Source organism: Dermochelys coriacea, chromosome 2 (genome assembly GCF_009764565.3).
Source record: "Dermochelys coriacea isolate rDerCor1 chromosome 2, rDerCor1.pri.v4, whole genome shotgun sequence".
Taxonomy (NCBI): Eukaryota; Metazoa; Chordata; order Testudines; family Dermochelyidae; genus Dermochelys; species Dermochelys coriacea.
In genome coordinates, this window is record NC_050069.1 from 171,601,991 (window position 1) to 171,628,622 (window position 26,632).

The window sequence follows — 26,632 nt, forward strand, 5'->3', positions numbered from 1 at the left end:
AACATTCACTCTTGATTTAAAAATTGCCACTGATGGAGACGCCACCATGACCCTTGTAAATTGTGCCAATGGTTAATTACTCACTCTTGAGAGCGTATGCCTTACTTCCAGTCTGAATTTGTCTAGCATCAACTTCCAGCCATTGGATTGTTATTCCTTTCTCTGCTAGACTGAAGAGCCCAATACTAAATATTTGTTCCCCGTGTAGGTACCTTGAGACTGCAGTCAAGTCATCGCTTAACCTTCTCTTTGTTAAACTAAATAGATAGATTTAAGGAGCTCAATCAGTATAAGGCATGTTTTCTAATCCTTTAATCGTTCTTGTGGTGGCTGTTCTCTGAACCCGCTCCAATTTATCACTGTGGGATCTGAGTGCTTTACCAATGTTGTAAGTAAGCATACAACAAAGGGTCTCTCTTCTCCAACTCCCCCTGCTGTGCTGCACAAGCTACAGGTAACAGGTTAAGCATGAAAACATGTAAGGCTGTCAAGTTCAGAAAACAAAGAAAGCCCTATCTCCTACAACTTTTGCTATAAAAGGCATGAATTCAGATTAGTTTCTGCATTGCTTCATCAAAAATCTGTACTTAACAACCCACACATCTAAGCATCCTTGCAGTGGGGGACAGACCAGACACTACCAAAGGAAGAAGAAATAAATAAAAACAGCAGTGGGGACTGAATAGCTTTTGAAGACTCCCAGTTTCAAATGTCGTCTTAGTTAAAACAAAATCATTGCTTCCTAAACAGAGACTGGGGAAATATATTAGGTAAAGATGAATGGTATTTGAGATCATCCCCTTTATATGCACCATTTCAATAGTTAATATTATTACTGATGTTTGTATGTAAGTAAAATAAAACATAAATAATAAAATACTAATAATGTCGAGCTCTTATAGAGCACTTACTATCCATAGTAAGTAGGGGGGAGGGATAGCTCAGTGGTTTGAGCATTAGCTTGCTAAGCCCAGGGTTGAGAGTTCAATCCTTGAGGGGACCATTTAGGGATTTGGGGCAAAAATTGGGGATTGGTCCTGCTTTGAGCAGGGGGTTGGACTAGATGATCTCCTGAGGTCCCTTCCAACCCTGATATTCTATGATTCTATGATTCATAGATCTCAAAGCAACAGGTCAGTATTATTACCCCTTTTTACAGATGGAAAAATTGAGGCAGAGAGAGGTGAAGCAATTTGCCCAAGGTCAACCAGCAGACTAGAATCCATGTTTCTTGAGTCCCAGTCTAGTGCTTTATCCACTAGGCAACACTAAGGCTAAGTAAGGGGGTGTCTTTTTAAAAAAGAGCCTAAGGGAATTAGGTGTCGAACGCCCACAAGAAACCCCAGCCTAGTTAAATATGTCGGGCTGCTTCTGCTATTGGATCCCCTCTTAAATAAGACAATAAAATGAGAATGAAAAAAAATTCACCCTTATCCCAATTCTATGGCCCATTCACAACTCTGAATGAAACAGAACATTCTTCTTCATGTGGAAGCAGATATGCACGTTGTAGTATGGTTTCCAAAGCAAAGCACAGAGACCTCACTGACAGACACAGCTGAGCACTTTCAAAAGTATCCTTAGTTAGGGTTAAATTCTACCATTGCTCTGGAGCTAGATAGGGATGTGGGAGCAGAGTGGTGGTTTTCAATGTGAGGCTTATTGAGCCATTCTGCCTATGCAAGGTCAAACAGCTCAGGCAGAAAGAAGAGGCCTGGAAGCAGTACACTCAGCAGTTCTCCTCACAGTCTCTTCAAAAAGGAGAACTGTGCACTCTCCCAGTACCTCCTGCCAGAAAGCAGAATGTTTTCAGGGAACTGGGAGTTCTGAACCACCAAGCCCTATACCTTCCAGGGGCGTCAGCTGGCCATGGAAGTGCTATATCTAGGTTTGGTTCTGTTTCTGAATGGATGAGCTGGAGGGCAAAGTGAAAGACTCCCTGCACAGCTGTCATCTTCCTGCCACTCCATCTGCCATACATACCGGGGGGGAAATGTTGCCCATGGTGAGTCCATGGCAAATTAGAGAGCCTCATTTAAACTTTTCATCCAGAGGCATCACTGAATAATCCAGGCCATAAAAGAAGTAGTAATAGATTGAAATATATCTATCCAGGTTCTTAAACACAAAAAAAAAAAAAGACAAATCATTCCCCAGGACTAGGTAGCTAAGTAATGTCCCATGTATGAAAACAGAATTAGTCACCATCAAGTATGCGGGAGTCAACCCTGGCAATGTGATCAGATGCAACAACTGAGACTCAAATCTGCACATTTGAGCAAAAGAAAACATGAACCCATTTGAACCATCGTTTGTAATGTGCTAAATTAAATCAGAATATCGTGTATTGTTGTCTCATGATGACAGTCCAGCTAAGCCAGGCTCTGGATGTCCATCCAAAGAGTATGAGTGGCAAGAGAGGACAAGCCACAAAGAGAAGCCATCCCTAGAACACAGGAAGGAGAAGTAAACTGGCCACTTCTGAGGCTGGGGCTCTCTCCTGCTACCACCTGAACCCAGCCCCAGAATGAAGGCTGTACTGAGCTAGCATATTTATTATTTATGCCTTAACCCCATCAGGGAGCCTGGCATGATTCAAAACAAAGAGGCAGACAGGACCCTAGTCCTAAAGAGCTTATAAACACTATCATGTCAGGTTCACACTCCACCAAACATTGTGGCTAAACCTTGAATCTGCACCTATTCAGATTCTCTCATTCTTAATTACAGCAACAGCTGAGCTTCCTCATTATGTAAGACAAATTATCTTTCAACATGCGTGGTTAAGATTTTAAAAGAGAAAGCATCTGTAAGCCCTTATCAATTGTGTGTTACATAAAAGCTGAAATCATGACTTCTCAGTATTGCCTGCTGTTTGAGATAGAGGAGGCTGCTCTGTATTTGTCTTGTGCTAAGATGAAAAGGGGGATTGATGGAGTCCGTCCAAAAAGAGTTTGTTCAAATTCATTTAGGTCTGAGAAAGTTCACACACTCAGTTGAACTAACTCAGAAACTTGAAACAAAGCTCAAATGAAACCACCAAAGGTTGCCTTGTTCCTAGTCCTACCCCATGCAAATTTATCAAGTTTGATGTGTTTTTCACCCCAAACCAGAAGTCAACCTAGGCTCACACAAAACCCAGCCCAAACTCAATGAATAGATAGAAAAACTGGAGTGAATTTTGTGTTTCATTGTAAGTTTTGCACAACTCCAGCTGGAAGACTGTTGACCTCCCAAGACTCCCCACAGCATCATGGGTTAAACATCATGTACCTATCATAAAGATCAGGAAAGAATTTTCTGTAGTATCTGGTTGGTGAATCTTGCCCATGTGCTCAGGGTTTAGCTGATCACCATATTTGGGGTTGGGAAGGAATTTTCCTCCAGGGCAGATTGGAAGAGGCCCTAGAGGTTTTTCGCCTTCCTCTGTAGCATTGGGCACAGGTCACTTGCTGGAGGATTCTCTGCTCCTTGAAGTCTTTAACCCACGATTTGAGGACTTCAATAGCTCAGATATAGGTGAGAGGTTTTTCGCAGGAGTGGATGGGTGAAATTCTGTGGTCTGCGTTGTGCAGGAGGTCAGACTAGATGATCATAATGGTCCCTTCTGACCTTAGTATCTATGAATCTATATATAGTGAAAGTTGTAAATAATTATATGAAAAATAGCATCCAAGACTCTCTGCTGAAATGACTGTCTAATTTCTATGGTACATGTTTTCTGCCATGGTAAAAAAAAATGGGAAAAGCCTACAAAAATAAATGTATATTCAATAATCAAAAAGAAGGCAGTAAAGGCAACCAGATAAAGCGAATTTAACAATTAGTGATCCTGCCACAACTATTTAGAACTCAGTTTTCACATCTAGTCTCTTTCTCCCCTCCCCCACAACATCTTATAAAAAATTTTATTTTGAGGTCTGGAAAAATGTATGGTCTGCAATAAAGAATTGAGCTGGGAAAGAAATAATTCAAATGAACAATACACCAGACCTCTGAATTCAGTCACACTCAAGGAAGTGTTCATGATTTCTGTATATGTGGGGTCATTAATGCTTTTATTTAGATGGAGGCCAGTCAGTGTGCATCACCTCTTCAGAAAAATGGGAGGAAACTTTCAATTTATGCTCAGGAGCCACATACCCAGGCACACCGAAAAGGAAGCTGGGGCTTGAAAACCATTACTGACAAAAGATATCTATTCTAGGGTTACTGTTATTGTGGTGAGTGGAAAGTCTAGCTTCTTGCATCACATTCCTGTGACCATGGAGTGGTGTCATGAGACATTCTCTCCTTCTTTCCGTATGACAGGATGAAGCCTGATGTACTGAAAGGAATGACTCTCTTTAATAAATTGAGGGTAGTCTTTTAGTTAAATTCCTAACTTGCTTGTGAGATGATACGTTCTTCCATGTTTGAAAGCACCCAGATTTATCCAACTATTCACATTTTGCTGATGTGCTCGAGCATGTGATATATAATGTTTCAAATAGGCATCACTAGGTTGCACTGTTACATATAGTCTTCCACTTCCTTTTTCTTTGTGCAGAAGCAAGTTTTGACTGTTGGGAAGACATGTTGTGCTGTGTTAGTTTTAGGTTATGCAAGATTTGTGTGGATGCAGCTTCAGTGGAGAAAGGGAGTTATGTGAGCAGCAAGAGAGGTTGCTCTCTGCCGTGGGTCCTGATTAGAGTCTATTCTTTAGGCATTGGTGTTGGGCTGAAATTCCTTGAAGAAGGGATAGCCCTGCATGCTGTTTGACCATCTCATTTCAAGACTAGTATATGTATTAATAAAGCAAATCACACTATCAGGGTGATTTGATTACAGTGTATAAATACCTTCACAGGGAAGAAATACTAAGTACTGAAGGGCTCTTTAATCTAGGGGAGGAAGATATAACAAGAACCAATTGCTAGAAGTTAAAACCAGAGAAATTTAAATTGGGAATGAGGCGCACATTTTTAACAGTGAGGGTGGTTAACTGCTGGAAAAAACTACCAAGGGAAGTGGTGGATCCTCCATCTCTTGATGTCCTCAGATCAAGGCTGGATAGCTTTGTGAAAGATATGTAATGAATATATATCAGGAGTCCACATTTATGGCCCACTGAACAGTTTTAAACTTAGTCTCTTTAATCTGATAGATACCTTTTTCAGACTGAGACTTCTGCTCCTACTGCAGTTTGAATCAGTAACACAACTACATGAGCTAGAAGAAAGTTTCCACTTGGCTACACTACTAAGATCCTTGAGGTCACTAGAAGTCACCACAACTTATTGGTAAAATATTTATTTCATTCATTCATTCCATTTTCATTCTTCTGAAGACTGAGTAAGTAGGACTGCCGCAATACCAGGATGGCTGATGCAGTGCTTTGTCAGTCTCATCCTCTTCCAAATGTATTCAAAGCAACACTACTGAAAGCCTGAGGAATGTCATAGCAGCATTTGCCCAGTATTAATAAGTTGCATTGTTACAAGGACATCTGTTGTCTCATTGCTTCTTGCATACTAGCACAGCTGAAAGTAAATGAAAATTAACAACAGGAGGAAAAGGAGTCTGACATATTTGTTGACGACATCTCCTGATCAGCAGGGTCAGATACAACAAAACTGAGGGAACCCGAACAATGTGCATGAAGGCTAAATGTTGAATTCTTATTGTTCCAATATATATGTTTTCCTTCCTGGCTAATTTGTGAATGTGCTAACTGCACAGAATGCTATCTCTAAAAGGAAAACATTCTACATAAAGATTGCAATGCAGCTGCTGACTTTGACTTCTCAAGCACCCTACCCAAATAGGAACTAACTCATACGCTTGTCATATTTTTCCCTGTTTGCCTTGCTTTGTCTTTCTGGGCTAAATGCAAAAACAGATGGCTATGTTGCAGAAGTAACATTTCCAGTTACACGTGCATAAGCAGGTATTTATATACACAAGCCTATTTTGCAAATTGCACCCAACTATATTTTACAGGTATTATACCAATTACCTGTTATCTGTGCATATGCATTTTACACATGCAGTCCAGTGCCATTTTTTTCCAATGTGGCTTTTTATATTTAAGAATAGTGTTAGACACAGTCACTGAAGGATTATGAAGAAGTAGAGTTTTGGGGGCTGTAAAGGAGTGACAGAATCAGGTCAGCAAGGGACCTGATCATCTCAGACAATGTAAAGACGTCTTGTGGTATTAACTCTCAGAAAACAAAATTTTAATTGCTCATGATAATACAAAATAAGTGTTAAAAACAGCTGCCATCTGTTGTCAAAAGACACTATAACTTAAGATGTGCGTTTGTTCACTACAAAAGCTAGGGCCATCCCTAGACTAAATGATGCCCCAGGCAAGGAGCATATTCAGTGCCCCCCCATCCATTTGTTAAACTTTTGAATACCTGCCCTAGCACCCCAAGCCCAGTGCACCCCAAGCCTGGTGCCCCAGGCAGTTGCCTGCGCCTAAATCCAGCTCTGGCAAAGGCCCTGACCCTGAAAGCACTCATGGGCTATAATTTATGCATGTGAGTAGTGTTATTGAAGTCAATACTTAAGATTAAGCATGCACTTAGGTATCTAAAGAATTCTGGCCTAAATTCCATTGTAAGTTCATTTGATGACGGCTAGTGTTTTCATACAAGAGTGTATCATGCTAATCAATATTGTCTCATAGTTTCCTTATATTCTTCCATCTGTCTCTACCTGTTGTCTCGTGTTTTATACTTTGATTGTAAGCTCTTTGAGGCAGGGGCCATCTTTTTTGTTCTGTGTTTGTACAGCACCTACCATATGACCTGTCCATGAGTCTTGGCTCCTCATAACTATGATAATACAAATAAATAAATAAATAACAATCTACATTTAACTTGCATGGAGTACTTGATGCGAGCTATCCCAAAACACTTTACGGACTCAATACCAAACAGCAAAAACTGAAGTATAAATTAAGGAATGAATATGCTCTATGGTGAATATGTTACAAAAATTAGGGTTGAATTCTGCCTTGATTTGCTGTGTCACATCAAGGACATCAGCACATTTTGCAAAAAGGACACAGCAAGAGAGCATATCACTGAGCTGATAGCATGGAGGACACCAAGGAGTGAACTTGGGGTGCTTGCTGGTCAGTGGAGAATGAAAATACCACCTGAAGATGAGATGAGGATTCTCAGAGAGAGGAATGTTGTCATGGAGCATAAATCATGTCACTTACATCCACAACCAGGAATGGATGACTAGGACAATCGCAGGTGTCCCTGAAAGCGTTGGGTAGACGGTATAAGTACACAGTGTCAGGGTGTCTTAGAAAAGGGACAATGTAATGGCAATATTTTCCCCTCGTGTCAGTGAAATGAATTACTGCCAGAGCTCAGGTTTGAAGCATCTGAGCATAGTCTCTGCCACTATGCTAAACTGGTGCTTCATGCCAAAGATAATTTATAAAGATTATTGGAAATAAACTGTTTTGTAAGTAAACTGATCAACAAACGATCTTGTTTGTGAGAAAAAGAAAAATTTCTCAGGGACAATTACTGCTAAGAAACAATGTTCTAATTCCTCTTTGCTGTCTCTGGGAAGGGCAGATATTACCACTAACAAAATCTTTGATAAACAGTGAACAGAATTAATTTGCAGCCTGGCAGCAAAGGCATCTGCTACGATCCAATTAACACTTTTTAAATCTATCATGTGCTACAATTGAGTTATACCTGCTTTAAGGAAACAGAAGATCAGACTCCTGGAATTAGAGCTGTCAACAGCTAGAACAGAGTTATCAGAAGGAGGTCCTAAAAGTAGCCCGAGTAACTGCAGAAGCCTGTTCTGTCTCCTAACCTTCAAAAGTCTCCAAGCACTGAATACACTTTCATGTAGAACAGATAATGCATCACCACCAAATCTGTCAAGGTTTAACATAAAACGCCCTGGATCAAAACCTAACACCAGTCCTCTCCCCACCTGCCAGAGAAAAGTGAATGCCAACCATCCATAGTAAAAATGTTTTCCAATTGAATTAGCCTCTGCAGAGACAGCAGCTAGAAAGCACCTACTCTGCTTACAAGATCTATTAGCCCTTGAACCCCTTCCACGGGGGTAGGGATAAAACACTTTTCTTCAAACAATGATTAATATCCCTGAAGAAGTTTAAAAGACAAAACAGGCCTCTTGAGGATGCAAGAGGTCTGATCAAGGTGTACTTCTGAGCTAATAAATTTTTTCAGACTATTTCCCTAGGTCTTTGGGAAAAGCTTTTTACAATCACAGCAGCCGTAGGGGTTTCCAGTTTGTCAGCTCACTGATATCTTCTTTGGGGTGTGGGGTGAGAACAACAAATGAGCTATCCCTCTTGGCGATAAGGGAGAGAGGCAAATGTCTCTCCTTGTTGCTTTCCATGCAGACCAGCATTAAATCACATCCCAGAGAAGACCAAAAATGCCTTATAAAGCTCTGCAGAAAAGCCACCAGTGCCAGGAGAGTCTCTGGTAGTCAGCTCACAAAGGGCTGCTGTCAGTTTCTGAATAGCTCAATCCTCTTCAAGTCCTTCTGCTTGCAAAGCTGAGATCCTCAAGATACTGCTAGATTTAGACTGATGTGTGCCTCTGCAGAGTTCAAGTCCAAGTACTCTTAGTGCTAATATCTGGATCCTCACAGGTTCACTTAACCCTGGTTCCAAAGGTGCAATTGTCACATGTTATCTTCTACTCTGCATTTTTCTTTTCTGGCCCCAAGAAATATTGAGCGGATGCTTCAACCTCCTTAATACTGACCTTTAACAAGAGCACCTTGGGTCTTGCAATCCAACTCCATCAAGATCCATTTCTTATACTTCCAGAACTCATCAAGTGCCTTTTCTGTCTCTATTATTTAATTCTCTCTAGCTCAGGGCTGTCAGATCTTTTGGCTTGTCTACATGAATCCAGACTCCATCCTATGAGTGTGTGATTTGTAGAGTTGCCCTACTGTGGTTCACTCTAACTTCCCCATGTAGACCCTGCTAGTGTGCACAGATACAGTCTTGTTTCAAACAAGAGCATATTAATGTGCACTAAGGAACATTTAGTGCGTGCCAGCAGGGTCCACATGCAAGAGTTAGAGTGCAGCACACTGGTGTGCTCTACAGATTACACCCCCGTAGTCCAGATTCCAGTGCAATCCAGCAAAACCTCGCATACAGTTGTAGAATCACTTAGTTGTGTTTCAGGTGCACTAGAGAGACACAAGTCCGGCAGAAGCTTGAATGGATCCAGGTGAGGGGAAATGGCACTGAAGAACACTCACCTGGCAGCTGGAAAGCAGATACCAACCTAGCAAGTCAGAGAAAAGGAAACTTTAAATAAGTCAAAGGATGAATGTCTACTGTGGCTGACAGACAGACAGACAGAAAGAAACAAAGAAAGAAAGAAAGCAGTGATACCCTTGCTTCTACCCTTCCCTTCCTTCAGTTTTTTTATTCAGCTTGTGACAAGTGGCCGCCGTGTCTTTATCCAAGAAGAGAAAGTTAGATCAAGAGTGTGCTGGGTTTCAAGAGAAATGGAGAATTTCATATTTCTGTGTGGACGTGAATGGAAAGCCCATATGCTTGATTTGTAAGCAACACGTAGCTGTGGTAAAAGAATGCCGCATTCAAAGACAAGATAAAGCAAGCCGTGGTGAGAAATGTGATAAGTACACAGGAAAATTACACAAAGATAAATACACTGAATTTAGCATAATCATTTAAATCAATCAGTGCTTATTAATACTCATCATATAAGTGATGTTGCTGTTAAAGTGAGCTGTGTGACTGTCCATGAAATAGCTGTGTCATCATAACTAGTATCTGAAGGATAATTTTTGAGAAACTGTATGCTAAAAGCTGCAAAAATCGTGTATCTAGATAAGTGGCAAGTTTTTGCAAACATCAGCCTCTCAAGAAGCACAATTACTGAAAGAATCAATGATTTAGCTGAGAATTTGAACAGTCAACTCCAGGAAAAAGCAAAGTCCCTTGCTGTTTTTTTCAGCTGTTATTGATGAAAGCCCAGATGTAAGTGACATGTCTCAGCTAGCAGCATTCATTCATGGAGTTGATGAGAACATATGCATAGCAAAGGTGCTAGTAGAATTGGTGCTGATGAAAAACACAACAGCAAATACAACAGTAACTGACCTCTTCAACAACTTGGTGGAAGCTCTGAACAAACTGGATGTAGATTGGAAAGAGCTGTGAGCCTGGCCACCCGCAATGGAGGGCAAAAAAGCTGGAATTGTGATAAAATTGAAGGTCAAATAGCAAACTACCAACCATAAACCAGTAGTTTGGCAGTTTTCACTGCATTTTACATTGAGAAGCTTCTCTTTAAAAATGACTCATGATAAAACTGTGAATTTTATTTGAGCTAGGGGTCTCTACTACCACCAGTTCAGCCAGCTGTCGGGAAAAAGTGACATTCATCAGGAACCGCTATATCACACTGAAGTTCGGTGGCTAAGCCAGGGAGTTGCATTGCAGCACTTTTTTTTAATTGTGTGGTGAGATCCAACATTTCATGGATCAGAAAGAGAAAGATATCACTTCAGTACCAGACAATGGCTTCAACAATTTGCTTTTATGGAAGATATTACAGGGCAGTTGAACTCACTCAACACAAGGATGCAGGGGTGCAACCAAGCAGTGACAGAATATATGACAACATCTGAAATTAAGTTTCAGCTGTGGGAGAAGCAACTTTCCCAGCATAACTTGGCACATGTTCCCATCTTGAAATCACTGTATAACACTGTTGGACTCAGTTTGATGATATCACATAAAGGGACATGGAAAAAAACTGATGAACTGAGAAAGCAATTTTAAGAACAATTCTCTGACTTCAGGAACCTGAGTTTACAATTTTCAGCACACCATTTTCTGTCAGTCTGCGTGATGTACTAGAGAAGCTCTAAATGGAATTTATTGAACTGCAGTGTGACATTCTGGGGCAAATTTTCTAGTATTGATGTTCCCGAGTTTCATCAATACCTAGGATAATATTATCCCAAACTGAAGTCCTTTGCATCAAGAATTCCTTCCATGTTTGGGAACACATACACATGTGAACAAGTTTTCTCCATCATTAATATCAATTAATCTAAACTATGTTCTCAACTAAGTGACACACACCTGAACTCGATACTCAGGCTAGCCTCAGCCTAGTCACTTGCTCAGATGTTGATGTTGGTTCTAGCTAAGAGATGCCAAGTATCAGGGAGCAGCAGAAGCAGTCACTAAAATCTAAAATAAATGTAAGTAATTATCAGCCTGGTTTATCTTTATCTATTTCTATTTTGATAACTTTTGCTAAATGTGTCCCATGCCAAGGGTCAGGATATCAGTTTAGGCCCACCATATGAAATGAGTTTGACACCCCTCCTTAACTCTTCCATGCTTGGGTGTGGGCTCAGTGATACCTGTTGTATTTATTGCTAACAAATATATATTAAAGGAACCTTATCCCCACCACCACCACCTCAGAGAAGTATGTGGATTTGGTCCTTTCTCCACAAAAAGAGTTAAAACAGTCCAATAAACTATATATAAAGTTTAATATTTAATGTGCCAGTATAGACAATGTTTATGGATGGAGGACAAAATAAAATACAGTAGCCAGACTATGATCAGGGAACCCATTAGGGAGAGTGCAATATATTTATGGAATTTTTTTTAAGACATAATGCCCATCCAGCCTTGCTAAAGGAAAACAACTAGTACTGCTATCTACCACCAAGTATATTGTCTCATCAGAGGGTTAAAACTCCTCTACATCTCAACTGACTTGCCAAGCAGAAGACAGCTGGTTAAAACATAATAGGTAAAGTTCTTAATTATTTCTGTCAGTCCCGTCATCAGCTGCACAATTAAAAATATCCCTGCTATCAAACCATCATATGCCAGGTAGTTTGCTGAAAGATCTTTCAGACCTTCAATGTTATATTCTGTCTCCTTGCCAACAGGAGCATAAACATCAAGCAAAATGAACTGACCAAAAATCAGCATGAATAATTAATTACCTGCCTCTAAAAAAATCTCCTTGGGAGCTTCCCCCATCTAGTTGAAGCCTCTGGACAAGTCAAGTTATTAACCTTGGGTGGAACCAAGTCAGGTCCCTATCTCTTAGCCCTTGTGGTGGGCTCCGGCCCTTCTGAGCCTTCTTATATTTCTTTACCATGGGGAGGGAGAGAGGGATCAAAAGGGAAGCAAATGTTTCAATATGGCTAAGAATAAACTCTTCCCAGGGCCAAGTCAAGAGAAAAAGGCCAGCAATACCCACTTTTACTTTGGGGAAGCTTATGTAGCAGATTTACAGGAGTCCTTGTGGCTGGGTAGCTGAATCAGGCTCTCTCTGTCAGGAGGTCTCCAGCATGGGAGTTCTCCCTGCTGCTTCAGGAGCCACTCCCACAGCTTCCAGCTTTGGCTGTCCTTCCCCGCCCCCCTTGACTGCATGTTCCTCCTTTTTAAAAGCCTCCTTCTTACCATGCATGATTTGCAGGGGTGAAGAGGTTGCATAACCTCTTCTCTCAGAGCCTTTCTAGCCCCTTCCCCAGCAATGTGGAATTTATACACTTCTTTCAACCCAAATAAACCAGGCTTGACATTTCTGAAAATGTGTGCCCATGACTAAGAAAAGCTTCTGTCCCTCCAGTCAATCAGCAGAAGGATTTGATTCAAGTCACCGGTACGTGTTTCTCATGGAAAAGAAATGAATGTGCTTCTGTGGCAGATATTCAAATACTGCCATGTGTTTTCTTCGGTCTCTGTACCCATTAACATTTGAGGATTCACACGTAAACGTACTCATCACTCTGGAAATCATGTGGGAAAAGTAAGAGACAAAGCAGAAAGAACTCCACCAGCGCTGTTCCTGGAGGAAACACACACTTTAGTCATTTGTTGCTGCAGCCTCTTCTGCCTTTTTTTTTTGCTAAACTCAGGTGTAGAGTTTTACTTCATAATATGCTGAGGTGACAACAAAACCAGAAAAGAGCTGGAAAACTTTCTTTCATGTCAACTCTGCATTTCCCTTTGGTCTCGTTGAGAAAACTTTTATTCGCTCAATAGGCTGAGCAGCAGGAAGCCAGAACACAGAAATTCAGTGAGCTCATCTTCCCCATTTCTCTCCCATTCAAACTTATTTAAGGCAAAACACTATTCACCTTTGAATTAAGGTAGACTGCATTAAGACCTCTTTAATCCTGAATGAGAGTATCCAGACAGGGACTTAATGCAGTTTAACTAGTCTGCTTTTAATTCACACTGTTAGTGAATTCGGGTTAACTTTCCCGTGTTGACAAACTGTTACTCTCACACACACACACACACACACACACACACACACAGAGTTTTGTTCATTCAAAAACTATATTGCACATTACATTACAGCCAATAAGCTTTCCTACTAAGAGTACTCATGCCCTCACTTCTTTACAGAAATACTTTCCAGAAGCAAGTGTTTAAAAATCATGTCTGTGCATCCAAAGCTCAAGGGTTTCATTCCAAAATATTGACTTTCTCCATGTTGGGTGGCAGACAAAGCCTGTACATCCAAAATAAACCAAAATGACCTATCTCAAAAAAGGCAGAAGCCAAAGAAAACCTGAGCCCTACTCACACAATCCTGAGAAAGAGAGAGAGGAAAAAAGAAAAAGGAAAGAGGAGAGAGAAAGGAGGGAAAGTGGTTTCTATTTGGCCATTGGTTTTCAGGATATTTAGTAATTGTAGCTCTCATTGAGAGCTAAATCTCCAGTGAATCATTTGGTGAAGAGATTCCTTTCTGTATATTTCTGATAAAGTCACATACTAATATTGTATAGTAACTATCAGGGATGGTGTGAATAAACTACAGACATGCCTAATAATCATATAAAGTCAATTTTGCTCAGCGTGAATCCATTTTTAATGCAGTTCTGCTTTGATTGATTATCCCAAGTTACTTCAGTGCACTTCAAAGGACTTTTATTCCACATGGCTGAGTAAAATGGGCCCACTTGCTCTCGTGTTCCTATTTTCAAGTGAAAATGACATGAAAAGTGAAATTTCTCACACATCCTGGAACAAAATTACCACCTGTTTTTGTGAAAAATGTGCCATTTTTGCACGCCAGTTGTTATCTTCCATTTCTGTTGAGACTGTTGGCTATCTTTCTTGAAAAGATTCATTTTCAGCTGTAATACTAAAAAAACAACAATCCCCCTTAAAAAAATCCAAATTCAGCAGGCTTTAATCTAATCCTATAACATCTGTGGGAAAGCTGCAAGGGGGATGGGGATTTGTACTCCACACCTAATGACTGCTCTGACTGAGTTTGTCATTTCTCAGATGTTTTCCATTTCACCTCGCAACTCTACACGTTGTCTTTCTATCTAGATAATATTGGCAGAACTGACAGTCAAGCAGAGAGAGTTTGGCTTAGATCCAGGTCACTACTGATAGCTGGAACTCCAACCCTAAAGACACCTGTGAACTGAGTCATTGATCTGACCCAGAGGCAACACCACAGAGGGAGGAAAAGAAGGGGTGGGAGCCAGTGATTAATATATGTATCTCTGCACTCATTTTAGTTATCATCCACAAATATACATTTTCAGATCCCATTTTTTAAAAAAGACATTAAAGTGTCATCTGCTGGGGACATGGCTGTTATTAGACTTCACTTAGTCCAGAGTATCACAAGCACTTTAAGAAATGATGCTGTAAAGTTTTGTCACTGAAAATAATAGAGAAACTGAGTGAACATATCCATCTGTGGAACATAAATTATGGGTCAGCCAGGTGTATGCTTTGAGAAATATCTCCACTGGAGCTGGTGAACAGAGAGAAAAAAATCATCCACAAACAGTTCCAAAGCTTCTAAATAAAACTGACCAACAATGTCTTTCTTATTTTCTTTTTGTGAGTATTCTAGGAGGTAGGTTTTGTTTGATTGTACATAGCAAGTGAATTTCAGGTATGTAGCCAGAATTAATTTAATCACAAAATTTAATTAATTTTGGGGAGACAGAGGTTGTTATTTATATGAATTTGGTCATACAATCAGGGAATAGAAATAATGCAATTTGAGAATCAGATGACCAAACATACAACTTGAATATTATATCACAACTGAAATTTGTTCATACAAAATCCTTACATTTTTGAATAACAAACAAATTCCTAAAAATTGCAGCCTGCTCATGGACAATTCATAAACAGGAAAAAGTGAAATATCTGCTTGCAAAAGTTCAGGATTAGAGGAATAGGATTGTTACAGAAAAGGGGTTTAAAGGATATTATGAAAATTAGATGGGGGAACAGCTGAATATGGAAAAAAGTGCTTAGTTTTTCAAATGTATGTTAGGTTTGCAAAGGTGTTTTGAAGCTCTGGGCCATATAATTTGCATAATATGGATATCTCCCCTCCTTCCCCTCTCCCCACCCCCCCCCACCACCACCCACTGTTATGAGAGTGCTCTACACAGGAGATCTGTATATATATATATATATATACAGTAGAACCTCAGAGTTACGAACTGATCGGTCAACCACACACCTCATTTGAAACCGGAAGTATGCAAACAGGCAGCAGAGACCCAAAAAAAGCAAATACTGTACAGTACAGTACTGTGTTAAATGTAAACTACTAAAAAAAATAAAGGGAAAGTTTAAAAAAAGATTTGACAAGATAAGGAAACTGGGTCTGTGCTTGTTTCATTTAAATTAAGATGGTTAAAAGCAGCATTTTTCTTTTATATAGTAAAGTTTCAAAGCAGTATTAAGTCAATGTTCAGCTGTAAACTTTTAGAAGAACAACCATAATGTTTTGTTCTGATTTACGAACATTTCAGTTACTAACAACCTCCATTACCGTGGTGTTCATAACTCTGAGGTTCTACTGTATGTAAATAAAGTTGTTGTAGTCTTGTTGGTCCCAGGATATCAGAGAGACAAGGCAGATGAGGTAATGTTGTTTATTGGCCAACTTCTGTTGGTGAAACAGATACGCTTTTGAGATACACAGAGGTCTTCTTCACGTCTGACTTGATGTTGGTCCAGCAAAAGATATGACCTCACCCACTTAGTCTCTCTACATGTCAATAGTTGATTGGGGTAGTATTAAGAGTTATTAACTATCTCCCCACTTTCCTCGTCACCTCTTCTCCCCCTTCCAATTCATTCCAGACCCAAGCATATGCATCATCCATTTTCCCCACTCAGTGAAGTAGAGATGCATTCCCTTATCTCCTGCACTGATACCCTGCTGTGCTGAGTGGCTGCTCTGTTCTGATCTGACACCTCTGGAGCTCAGTGCAGAGGAGCTGAAGCAGGCAGAGGAGCCAGTAGTTATTATTTATTCTTATTTGTATTACCATACTGCCTAGGAACTCAAGTCATGAACCCGGACCCCATTGTGCTAGGTACAGCACAAATACAGAACAAAACAGTCCCTGCCCAGAAGAGCTGACAATCTGAATAGACAAGACAGACACCAGGTGGGAGAATGGGCAAAACTCACAAGCAAAGTGAACAATGTGATGGCAACAAACAGCATGTTAGCCCCATTAGCTATAGCTATAGATATATAAGATATATAAGTGGGTTTAGTTAGCAGAGGATTAGCTAAAGGGAAAGAGGAGGGGACATTGTAGAGAATGGGGGGGATGGGAATAGGGAAGGAGAGTTGAGGGTAAGGGAGAGACATGGAGGTGAAGAGATTGAGGAAGAGGGGGAGGGTTGAAGCAAACAGCCAATCAGTACAGGACCTATTCTGGGTCCAGGAGGATTCTATGGGGAGGGGTGTTGAGCCCCATTCTCTCCCAAGCAGCAGTCCCTGCTTTGGCTACTTCTTCCCAAACTGATTGTAGTTTCCTACCCATTCTGCATGCTCATTTGTGATAGACATGAAGGTTACTTAAGAGACCAATAAATGTCTTTGGTAATTTTTAATCACTGATCAGTCCAGTAATTTTTTTTTTGCTTTTGATCCTTATCTAATTCCTATTCAGATGATGAAAAAAACAAAGTTACCTCAATTCCACTATGAATATGTACATCTAAACCTTCCTGAAAGTAGATCATTCACTCAGAGAACCAGAAGCACCCTCATCTGTATTCGCCTAAGACACAGACACTTATTTTTGGACCATCTTTTATAACAAAATATATCTTACACACAAACAATATCTCTCAGCCTGAAGAATCCCAAAGCCCTATGTACATATTATATAGATGCACACATGCAGATATATTAAGGCTTGCGCTACACTTAAACATTAAATTGACATAAATACTTTGGTGAGGGGGTATGAAAAACCACATCCTTGACCCGTATAGACACAGCTATGTCAATGGAAGAATGCTTCCGTCAATGTAGCTACCATCAAGATTGCATTTACACTGTAGGGTTATGTGAGTATAGCTTCGCCAATGTAGCTAAGCCTGTGTAGTCTCCATAGTGTAGGCATACTCATAAGCCTCACAAATGTGATGGGAACATCCATGTGGTAAATTACAAATGTGATAAACTACTGACTCTGTGACTGCGTGATACATTTATCATATACCATCTCACTGGCTCTCTGCCTATTAATTTATTTCCCCGGACAAAAATCAGGATCAATGACTAACTCAATATCTCACGGCTCTGTGACAGAGCCATAAATAGAACCCAGATCTTCTTAATCCCAAAACACCATCCTTCCCCTTTCAAAATCCATCCTTTCGAATGTTATAAAATGATGCGTTCTTTAAATAGTATAGAATGCTCCTCTTTGAAGTCTGTCCATAGCCAATGAAATGTATGCAATAGAAAAACATTGATAGGTTTACATCTAGAAAAACAAGTAACAGATTCTTGAACATGGAAACAAGTATTTTTTTAATTCTTGAGCTACATATCTTTTATTGGACCAACTTCTAAAATATATTGCCTCAACCCCGCCCTCCTTGACTCTCTAGTATGCTGGGACCCACTACAACTACACTTCATACAAGCTATTCGTTTAGCATTTGGAGCCCTCCTCTTACTTCCACTTTCAACTCTTACCCTAAAAACTGTCTGTAATTTTACAAAACTGGTTTCAGTTTTTGGATGTCAGTTTATTTCTAAAAGTAACTAATTTCTTTTATAAATTGTCCACAACTTCTTCTATGCAGCCAACAATATATATTTTTACACAATACATTGGAGAAATCAAGCAATCTCTTAAAAATTGTGAGCAGTGGTTGAATCACAGTGCATTTCATGGTGAGGAGCTTACGTTCTCACAGAACTATACACTGTGTTGCAATGGTAACTAGGAGTTTTGTCAATTAACCACATAAAATCAATCATTATATAATAAACTTTTATCATTTAAACAAGGCATTGAACGTTGAACAAATAAGTACTAACTCCTCCTACTTTGTTGTGCTGCCAACAGTTAACACCTCATATAGGCTGAAGCAATAAAACTCAGTTCTCTATGCCTTTGCACAGCTAATTTGGGTTATCATATATTTGTTGTTGATCTCCCCACTGTATTTTCCACCAAATGCATCCGATGAAGTGAGCTGTAGCTTACGAAAGCTTATGCTCTAATAAATTTGTTAGTCTCTAAGGTGCCACAAGTACTCCTTTTCTTTTTGTTGCTGATTGATTTACAGCACTATAATGCAGGAACTATGTCTTCCAGACAGAACAAAACTAGATCAAAAGTTTGTCTCAAGTATTCATTTCATAACAAAGATTTATTTTCTTAAATATTTTTTACTGCTTTTAAAATATGTCAGGTATGCTAGCTAGTTTGCATAACAGCTACAAGTCTACACAAACTGTAATGTGAAATGTTACCATCTAAAAGATTTTCAAACAAGAAAATCACGTTGCCCTTATAAAATAGTCTTTAATACTTCGTTCCTTAATGATCCTTTTCTTTGATTGACTCACCATAACAAAATCAGCCTTGCCTTTTGCATAAACCACTTAAGTCTCATGAATCATTGGACTCTCAGCTGGTATGCCCTTCCAATAACTTATTCAAAAAGTGCTTCTCTGAATCAGTGGTTAGAGCTGGTTAAATTATTTGTTGCAAACTATTTTATTCATTGGATTGGGTTCTTCTCCTTGTGAACAGTCTGCAAAAAGATCACATGCTATTTGTTCCCCAATGGGATGGCCAAGTTTTGTAAAAAAGAGGAGTGCCTGAAGATACCACTAATTCTGCCACAAGCAGGCAGGAGTCCAGTTTACAGACACTAGCCTCTGATGCCTACTTGCTTGTCTCTGACAGCTGTCTTGGCTAAAATCAGGTAAACAGAAAGAATGGCCTTGTCCTACCTTGACTTCACTACCATAGAGGGAGGTCTCATACCCAACATTATCTCCTTTTTTTTTTTTTACTGACGATCTCTCAGTGCTATATAGTACAAGTGTCATATTTCAATTTCTTTTCTGTAATCACTTATTCATAATGAAGGAATGCAACAAATTCCAAGATTAGCTGAAAAGAGCATTGAACAGTTGAAAACTCATATTAAAAGACAGATGAGCTTTTGGTGAGCTGTGATGGATAGCTCAGTGTTCAGACTGGAGATTTTTCCTTGAGGTCAGCAGCAGAGCTGGAGGTATCCGAGGACCCAACTCTACCTTTCTGCTCATACGGGGGGTGAGGAGGACAGGGGTAAATCTATTCTAATGATTTGAAGAAATCTCGGCAGGTAGAACCTCAGTGAACTTGCTTCCTGCTCCCTCCTGTTAATTCTTCTGTGAGAGGGATAATACCCCAAAAAGTTTGGTGAAGCCAAGCTGAGCAGGATCAAGAAAATGACTGTTAGCAAAATGCAATCACCATCACGTTGCAATGCCAGACCTGAAGTCTCCTGTGCTCTGATGAGAGCCACACTTACCCCGAAGGGGAAGAGGGTATTCCAATCACATTTCCTTCTCCCCATTCCTTGGGGATGGTTTTCCTGACTGCAGGCTCTTGTGGGCTGAAGCTACAGCATGTCTGCCAAATCTGAGCTCCTGGAAGTCCGACCCTAGAATGGTTGGACCACAAGAGCTTTATTTCTGCTCTGACTGTTCACATAGCACATACAATGATCTCAAAGAAGTTTTGTAAAGAGAAATCTCCAGATTTCTCTGTGTTTGAAGCTGAAAAGCATGCAAATTAGAGAAAGATGAAAAACTGTAGTAAGGTTTAGCTAGTTTATGCTGCGGCTAGGTCTACAACATGCTGCTGAACTGAGCAACAGACTCAGAGTTTGTATATAAACTACTCTTCAGGTTTCATGAAGCTTCTGAAATGACAATGTCAGAACAATGACAGTACCATTATAAAATAAGAGGTTCAACAAAGTGTTGCTGTCTTCTACATCTTGTCAAGTTACAGCAGTGGACTGGATTTAGGAATGCATTGACATATAAATTTACTGATTTGACAATATTAGTAATAGGTTTTAGGACTTTTACATGCTTACATGATTCACCATATGGAAATGTAAAATATGGATTCCCTATTCATGACAGATACTTGTATGGAAGATTACAATATAATCTAACTTTTTTCAGATCTAGCCTTCTGTGACAGAGAGGCAGCCACTGGTGCCAACTGACAAATGGTTCTGTATTCTTTACAAGCAACTCCTGTCTCAGACCTGACAAACTCACTACACCTGACACAAAACTTTCATGGTTTTTATCCATAACGAGCAGCATGTGACATTTCTACTGAAAACTTATAACTTATCGATACTCATAATCATTGCAAGATGTATGTAGGAGTATTATTTAAGGAATAATGTAACTAAATTGAAAATTATGCCTCATGGTCTTAGAGTAGAAGTTAGTCATCAGAGAATCATATGTCTCGGTGATGGCCCATTCAAGTGGGATGGAGTTGTCATCCCCTCCTTGGTTAGCTGGTGATGTAAATGCAAGGTTTAGTTGTCTATTCTTGCGCCAATCCAGAACAGCCAATGGAAAACCATCAGAGTCAACTGCAAACAATCAAAACCACTTGGAGATTAAAAAGGAACGTTATAACAAATAGGGGATTGCCCTGCCTGTGAATAAAGACAAAAACTGATTCATTATATCAGAAGGTGGAGACAGACACTCTGCATCCATTCGCTAAGGCGACACCTTGCTGAGTGGGGGTGAAAGATTGGATCCTGATTCCTGGAAAGCCAGCCAGCTCTGCAAGAGACTGAAATTTGGGGGGTGGGAAGAGGCAGAGAAGGCAAGGAAGCTCTTTATTAGGTTGGAAAGTAACTATTATTACTACTACTATTAACTATAAGTGTAGTCCCTACTTCATGCTTTATGATTTTGTTTTATATGGGAACCATTTGTTTCTCTCTTAAATAAATGTTCTTATGGTTTATTATAAGTGCTTACAAGTGCTGTGCATTTTATGAAAGCAGTGATTTAAGGTAAAACTGGGGTGCACTGTTGCTTAAGGGCACAGGATCTGGGATTTCTGGGATTTGCTAATGTCAGGGGCTGGATATCACAGACAAATATTCAAGGGATCTCAGGAATTGGGGTGCACCTCTTGTTAACTGCAAGGCAAAGGCAGGGCTGGCCCAGCTGGAGGAGAGGTCTTGAGCAGCTGATAGGCTGGTGGTGGTAGGGAGCTAACGACCAGCCACCACAAGCAATACTCCCTCTCAATGAAGGGTGCGGAGGGGGAACCAGATGACTCACAATCCTGGGTACCCCAAAAACCATGACACCTTCTAAAATTTAAATAAAACCAAATATTCTATGGGACCCTACAATGGCTGGAGAATTATTCAGAGTAACAGAAAGGATAACCAACCAGAGTCCCCTGGTTACCTCCAGATGTTGCATCACAATTTGAAAACATCATATCAACATAAAGCATCATGAATATATGGCATTGCTAAACCCCCAAAAGGAACTTGGGAATCTAGTTACCTGCATAATTCATTTGCAAGCTGTGGAACAGACCTGTCAAAATCAGTATTCTTGCATGGAAACCAGGTCGGTTTGCAATTCCAGTTTACGAAAAATTCTCCTGCCTACCCAGATTCCTATATCCACTTAGACTATTGAAACCATTTGTCCAATATTGCAGTCATGGTTCAATTGTATTACAGCACATTTTCCTTTTGCCTATGCAGACAGAAATAAATCATAACCATGTTAAGGAACCATATTTCAGCCTCTGTCTCTACCAGGATGAAACCAAAAACGTGCTTTATTTCCTGTCTACATAGGCAAGAAGGAATCCTCACACGGGAGAAATAAAGAAATTAGTTTGACATTGTTGGGCCAGCAGTTAGAGGGGAAAAAATATTCTTACTTGTAAATACTGTTCCCTCTAAGCTGTGCGCGTGCACACAGATCTTAAACCCGGCCCACACATCGAAACACCGCACGCACTCCGGCTTTGGTGGCAGCTCTTTTTTTTTTTTTTTTGCTTTGGCGGTGGCACAGAAGAAATGTTTTGCGCAGCCTGTTAAAAATTAGAGGGAGCATTGCTTGTAAACTAAGCACATTTTATGTGGAAATAATTGAGAAAAATAAAAATGAAACTCCACAATGTAATTTTCATATAGTCCCTTTTCAGAGTACAGCTGCACTTTGAAAATGTCTCCACATTTATTTCTTAGTTAGAATGGCCTGTTCCATACAGTGCTGGGAGCTTATGTATTCACAGATTGAACTTTGGGTCATTTCAAAGCACAGAATTAAAATCTGGTGAGGGCTCCTTTCTTTTTAATTTTTAAATTACAGATTGCAAAGACTGTCTTGCAGAATGCCTTTTGTGATAAAGAATTGGGTGTTGTCAGCAGCCAGCATGGTGTGAGCATGACTGCTCCAACACTAAACTCACTTTTATAATAAAATAATGATGATGATTATTAATCAATTATTATTGTTGCCCTTGCCTAACTGATTTATAAACTGATTTTCTTCACTTTGGAAAACAAATGCATGTGTTGCAAAAGGAAAGTAATAAGTACTTGGTGGTAATTAGTACCACTCTCCTTTTGTAATTGCTGTCATGGCCTCCAGGATTTTCATGAGGATTTTTGAATATAAAATGTCCATGAGTATTGACACTTGTAAAGAAAAGGAGGGAAGAAGTGAGGACACAGGGTGAGGGATCAACATTTAAACTTCGGCTTGAGAAAGCAGCATGTAAGCTACATGGGTGATCAGGAGGGAGGAGGTGATCAGTCCTGATATTGACACAAAGACCAGTTGGTGGATTCACCACAGTTAGAACTGTAATTCCCTAATTCAGCATCAGTCTTGGCACTTACAAGGTTTACCCTGTTGGTCTCACAACACCCCTGGAAGTAGTGCTGTCTATCTGTGTCCCCCCAAGGATGTTACTAAAGAAGCATTTATTTATGGTGCAACCACTTCTGCCCCCTTGCTCCTTGCATCCTGCCTTTGTGCGCTCAACATGACACAGACCACCAGAAGAGTATCAGCCCACTAAAATGAGGGGAGATACCAGATACCACGGCAGTCCCTAAATTGTTAATACCCGAGCATCAAACGTTTCACTGTAAATGTACTGGACATATATGGAGCTACAATAATATGCAACCTTTTTGAACATCCACCTAATGGACACTAATATGGTTAAGAATACTACTGCAGTGCGTTTCAGTCACATTGCCATGATTCCTGATTTGCAACATTTTTACCAGAACTTTATCTAAGATTTAGCATACCGATAACAGATGTATGTGTATTGCTATACCTATAGATATTCGCAGTGGTTCTAGGCATAAGCAGACTAAGCAATTGCCCTATTAATTATTAGTATGTGTTGGGGGAGCCCAAAAAATATTCCTGCTTAGGGCCCCCAATAGGCTACACCAACACTGTTCAAACATAGGCACCAGGTGATGAGTGTGATTTCCTTTGCTCTATACTACTGTAGGTACAAAAGCACAGTGTGCAAGTCACTCAATAACAAGTGTTTTACATTGTACCAGGAGCCCTACAAAAAAAACTTTGAAGCCTTCATTAAGCACATGATCCTATAACACGCCTAATATTGTTTTGTTATTATCTTCCATAGGAGTAACTCTGATAAAAAAGCAGCAGCAGCTTATGTAGTAACATTCCAAAACTGAATCTGCAGATTGTTAGAATAAAGCCAACATTTTTTGGCTGTTAAATATGTAATTAAAGGGAAAAACTCGCTACACATGAAACTGTGTCACATCTTGGCTACAGAATGAAGCCGGTGGTCATATCTGAAATTTGTACTCTTTGCCACCCTTTCACAGATGTAATAAAACCAACAGCTGGATGCACTCAGAGGCCAGCATCTAGGTCAGACTTCCTGAAGTAGTCAATGGAGGAGATAAAAAGGCATAGCCAAAAGCCAATATCTTGAGTTGAAGAGCTCTCTGCCATGCTCACTTAGCCAACAAGGCCAATTAGTCAACAGCTTTCACTAAAAGGACCATGGATATATAATTTTCTGAAAGCAAAAATAAGAGCTTATCTTAGGTTACATTGTAGTTCTGCATGCTTAGTATTTCCGTTAATTTTATGTTATCTTTTTCCTTTACTTCATAGTCAACCATGTTCCTCTGAAAATTAGTCATTTTTTAATAAACTGAACTAATTATAAGCCAGATGCTAAATTCTTACTTAGTTTTGACACCAGCAAAACTCCAATTGACTTTAAAATTGAGCAAAAACTTCAGGTTTTGTCCAAATGATTAGATCAAGTCTGGCTTTAGCAATGCGTTATACGTTAATAACTTTAGTTAGTCATGTGCATAGCTGAAGTTAAAGTTAAGCTAAAATTAATAAAACTTATTTTGGATTCAGAACTCTTTTTTTATGTGGCACTTTATGATGGTCCCTATTATCATTTTAATGACTATTTCCATATTTTGACATGTGTTCACTTGTCAAGGTTGGAAAATATGGGTCATTAATTGGTTTTATTTAGCCCTTTAACTTAGACAGTAAGCTAGGGGCAGAGATATTCTCTAAGATGTGTTTAAACAGCAGCTACCATTTATAGGACCACATTTGGACTACAATATTCTCACGCTACTGTAATACAAATAATAATTCAACTATTCTGATTCTTTGGTGGCTTCTATTTTTTCCAACTCTTGATCCCTTTCAACTGCTGAATGCAAGCTTAGCTCATGCATGGCATTTACATTTAGTGGCCTTATTAACCTTTTTTCCCCTCTCAAAGGCACATCAGATAGCATTGGAGTTGCATTTTGTCCCACAGCATTCCTGATACTTTCAGCAGCTTAAATCATCTTGTTTATTTAAATTCTCCAGCTCCAATTATAACACGGACTAAAAAATTTAATTACATTTTCCCACTTCTATCTGACCTTCACTGGCTTCTGACTTGACAACCCATTAACTCTGAAGTTCCAGTAATTGCCTGTAAGCATTTGAATAGTTTATTCAAAGAATGGGGCAATCCAGTAGAGTTCAGGGTTATGCAAACTTTTCAAACGCATTTTAGAATTACAGACTTACGGAGGGCTCCTTTGTTATGTAAGGTCAATCAATTAAGGGAATTCAATAAAAATGGACCACATATTTTTTCTAGTGAAAGTGAATCATCTGCTATGTATCAGTGATAGGGCTGCCAATTAATCACAGTTGACTCACACGATTAACTCAGAAAAATTAATTGTGATTAAAAAAATTAATTGTGATTAAGGACACTGTTAAACAATAGAATATCAATTGAAATGTATTAAATCTTTTGGATGTTTTTCTACATTTTCAAATATATTGATTTCTGTTACAACATAGAATACAAAGTGTACGGTGCTCACTTTATATTATTTTTATTACAAATATTTTCACTGTAAAAATGAAAACAAAGGAAATAGTATTTTTAAATTCACCTCATACAAGTACTGGAGTGCAATCTCTTCATCATGAAAGTGTAATTTACAAATGTAGATTTTTTTTTTTGTTACATAACTGCACTCAAAAACAAAACAATGTAAAACTTTAAAGCCTACCAGTCTATTCAGTCTTACTTCTTGTTCAGCCAATTGCTAAGACAAACAAGTTTGTTTACATTTACGGTAGATACTGTGGCCTGCTTCTTATTTACAATGTCACCTGAAAGTGAGAACACAGCATTCGCATGGCACATTTGTAACTGGCATTGCAAGGTATTTATGTGCCAAATATGCTAAACATTGTATGTCTCCTGTTCTGTTTTACCCGCAATCTGCCATATATTTCATGTTATAGCAGTCGTGGTTGATGACCCAGCATATGTTCATTTTAAGAACACTTTCACAGCAGATTTGACAAAACACAAACAAGAAACCAATGTGAAATTTCTAAAAATAGCTACAACACTCGACCCAAGGTTCAAAAATCTGAGAGGGACAAGGTATGGAGCATGCTTTCAGTAATCCTAAAAGAGCAACACTCAGATACGGAAACTACAGACCCTGAACCACCAAAAAAGAAAATCAATCTTCTGCTGGTGGCAATTGACTCAGATGATGAAAATGCATCGTTCCGCTCTGCTTTGGATTGTTATCAAGCAGAACCCTTCATCAGCATGGACACATGTCCTCTGGAATGGTGATTGAAGCATAAAGGGACATATGAATCTTTAGCACATGTGGCATGTAAATATCTTGCGACGCCCGCTA

The 26,632-nt window shown here is 39.5% G+C and overlaps 1 protein-coding gene across 3 annotated transcripts in view; it reads right to left on the reverse strand.

Moving 5' to 3' along the window:
* Window positions 1-26,632, reverse strand: part of RAMP3 (receptor activity modifying protein 3) — a 99,209-nt gene that overhangs the window by 15,384 nt on the left and 57,193 nt on the right. Inside the window, exon 4 of one of the 3 annotated variants that reach the window (XM_043508675.1) lies at window positions 19,858-20,008. The exons of the other annotated variants lie outside the window; for them this stretch is intronic. Within the exon in view, the coding sequence (XP_043364610.1) occupies window positions 19,873-20,008 (136 nt within the window). The 3' untranslated portion in view covers window positions 19,858-19,872. Of the gene's footprint in view, window positions 1-19,857; window positions 20,009-26,632 lie in introns of those variants that run through there. 3 annotated transcript variants of the gene reach the window in all.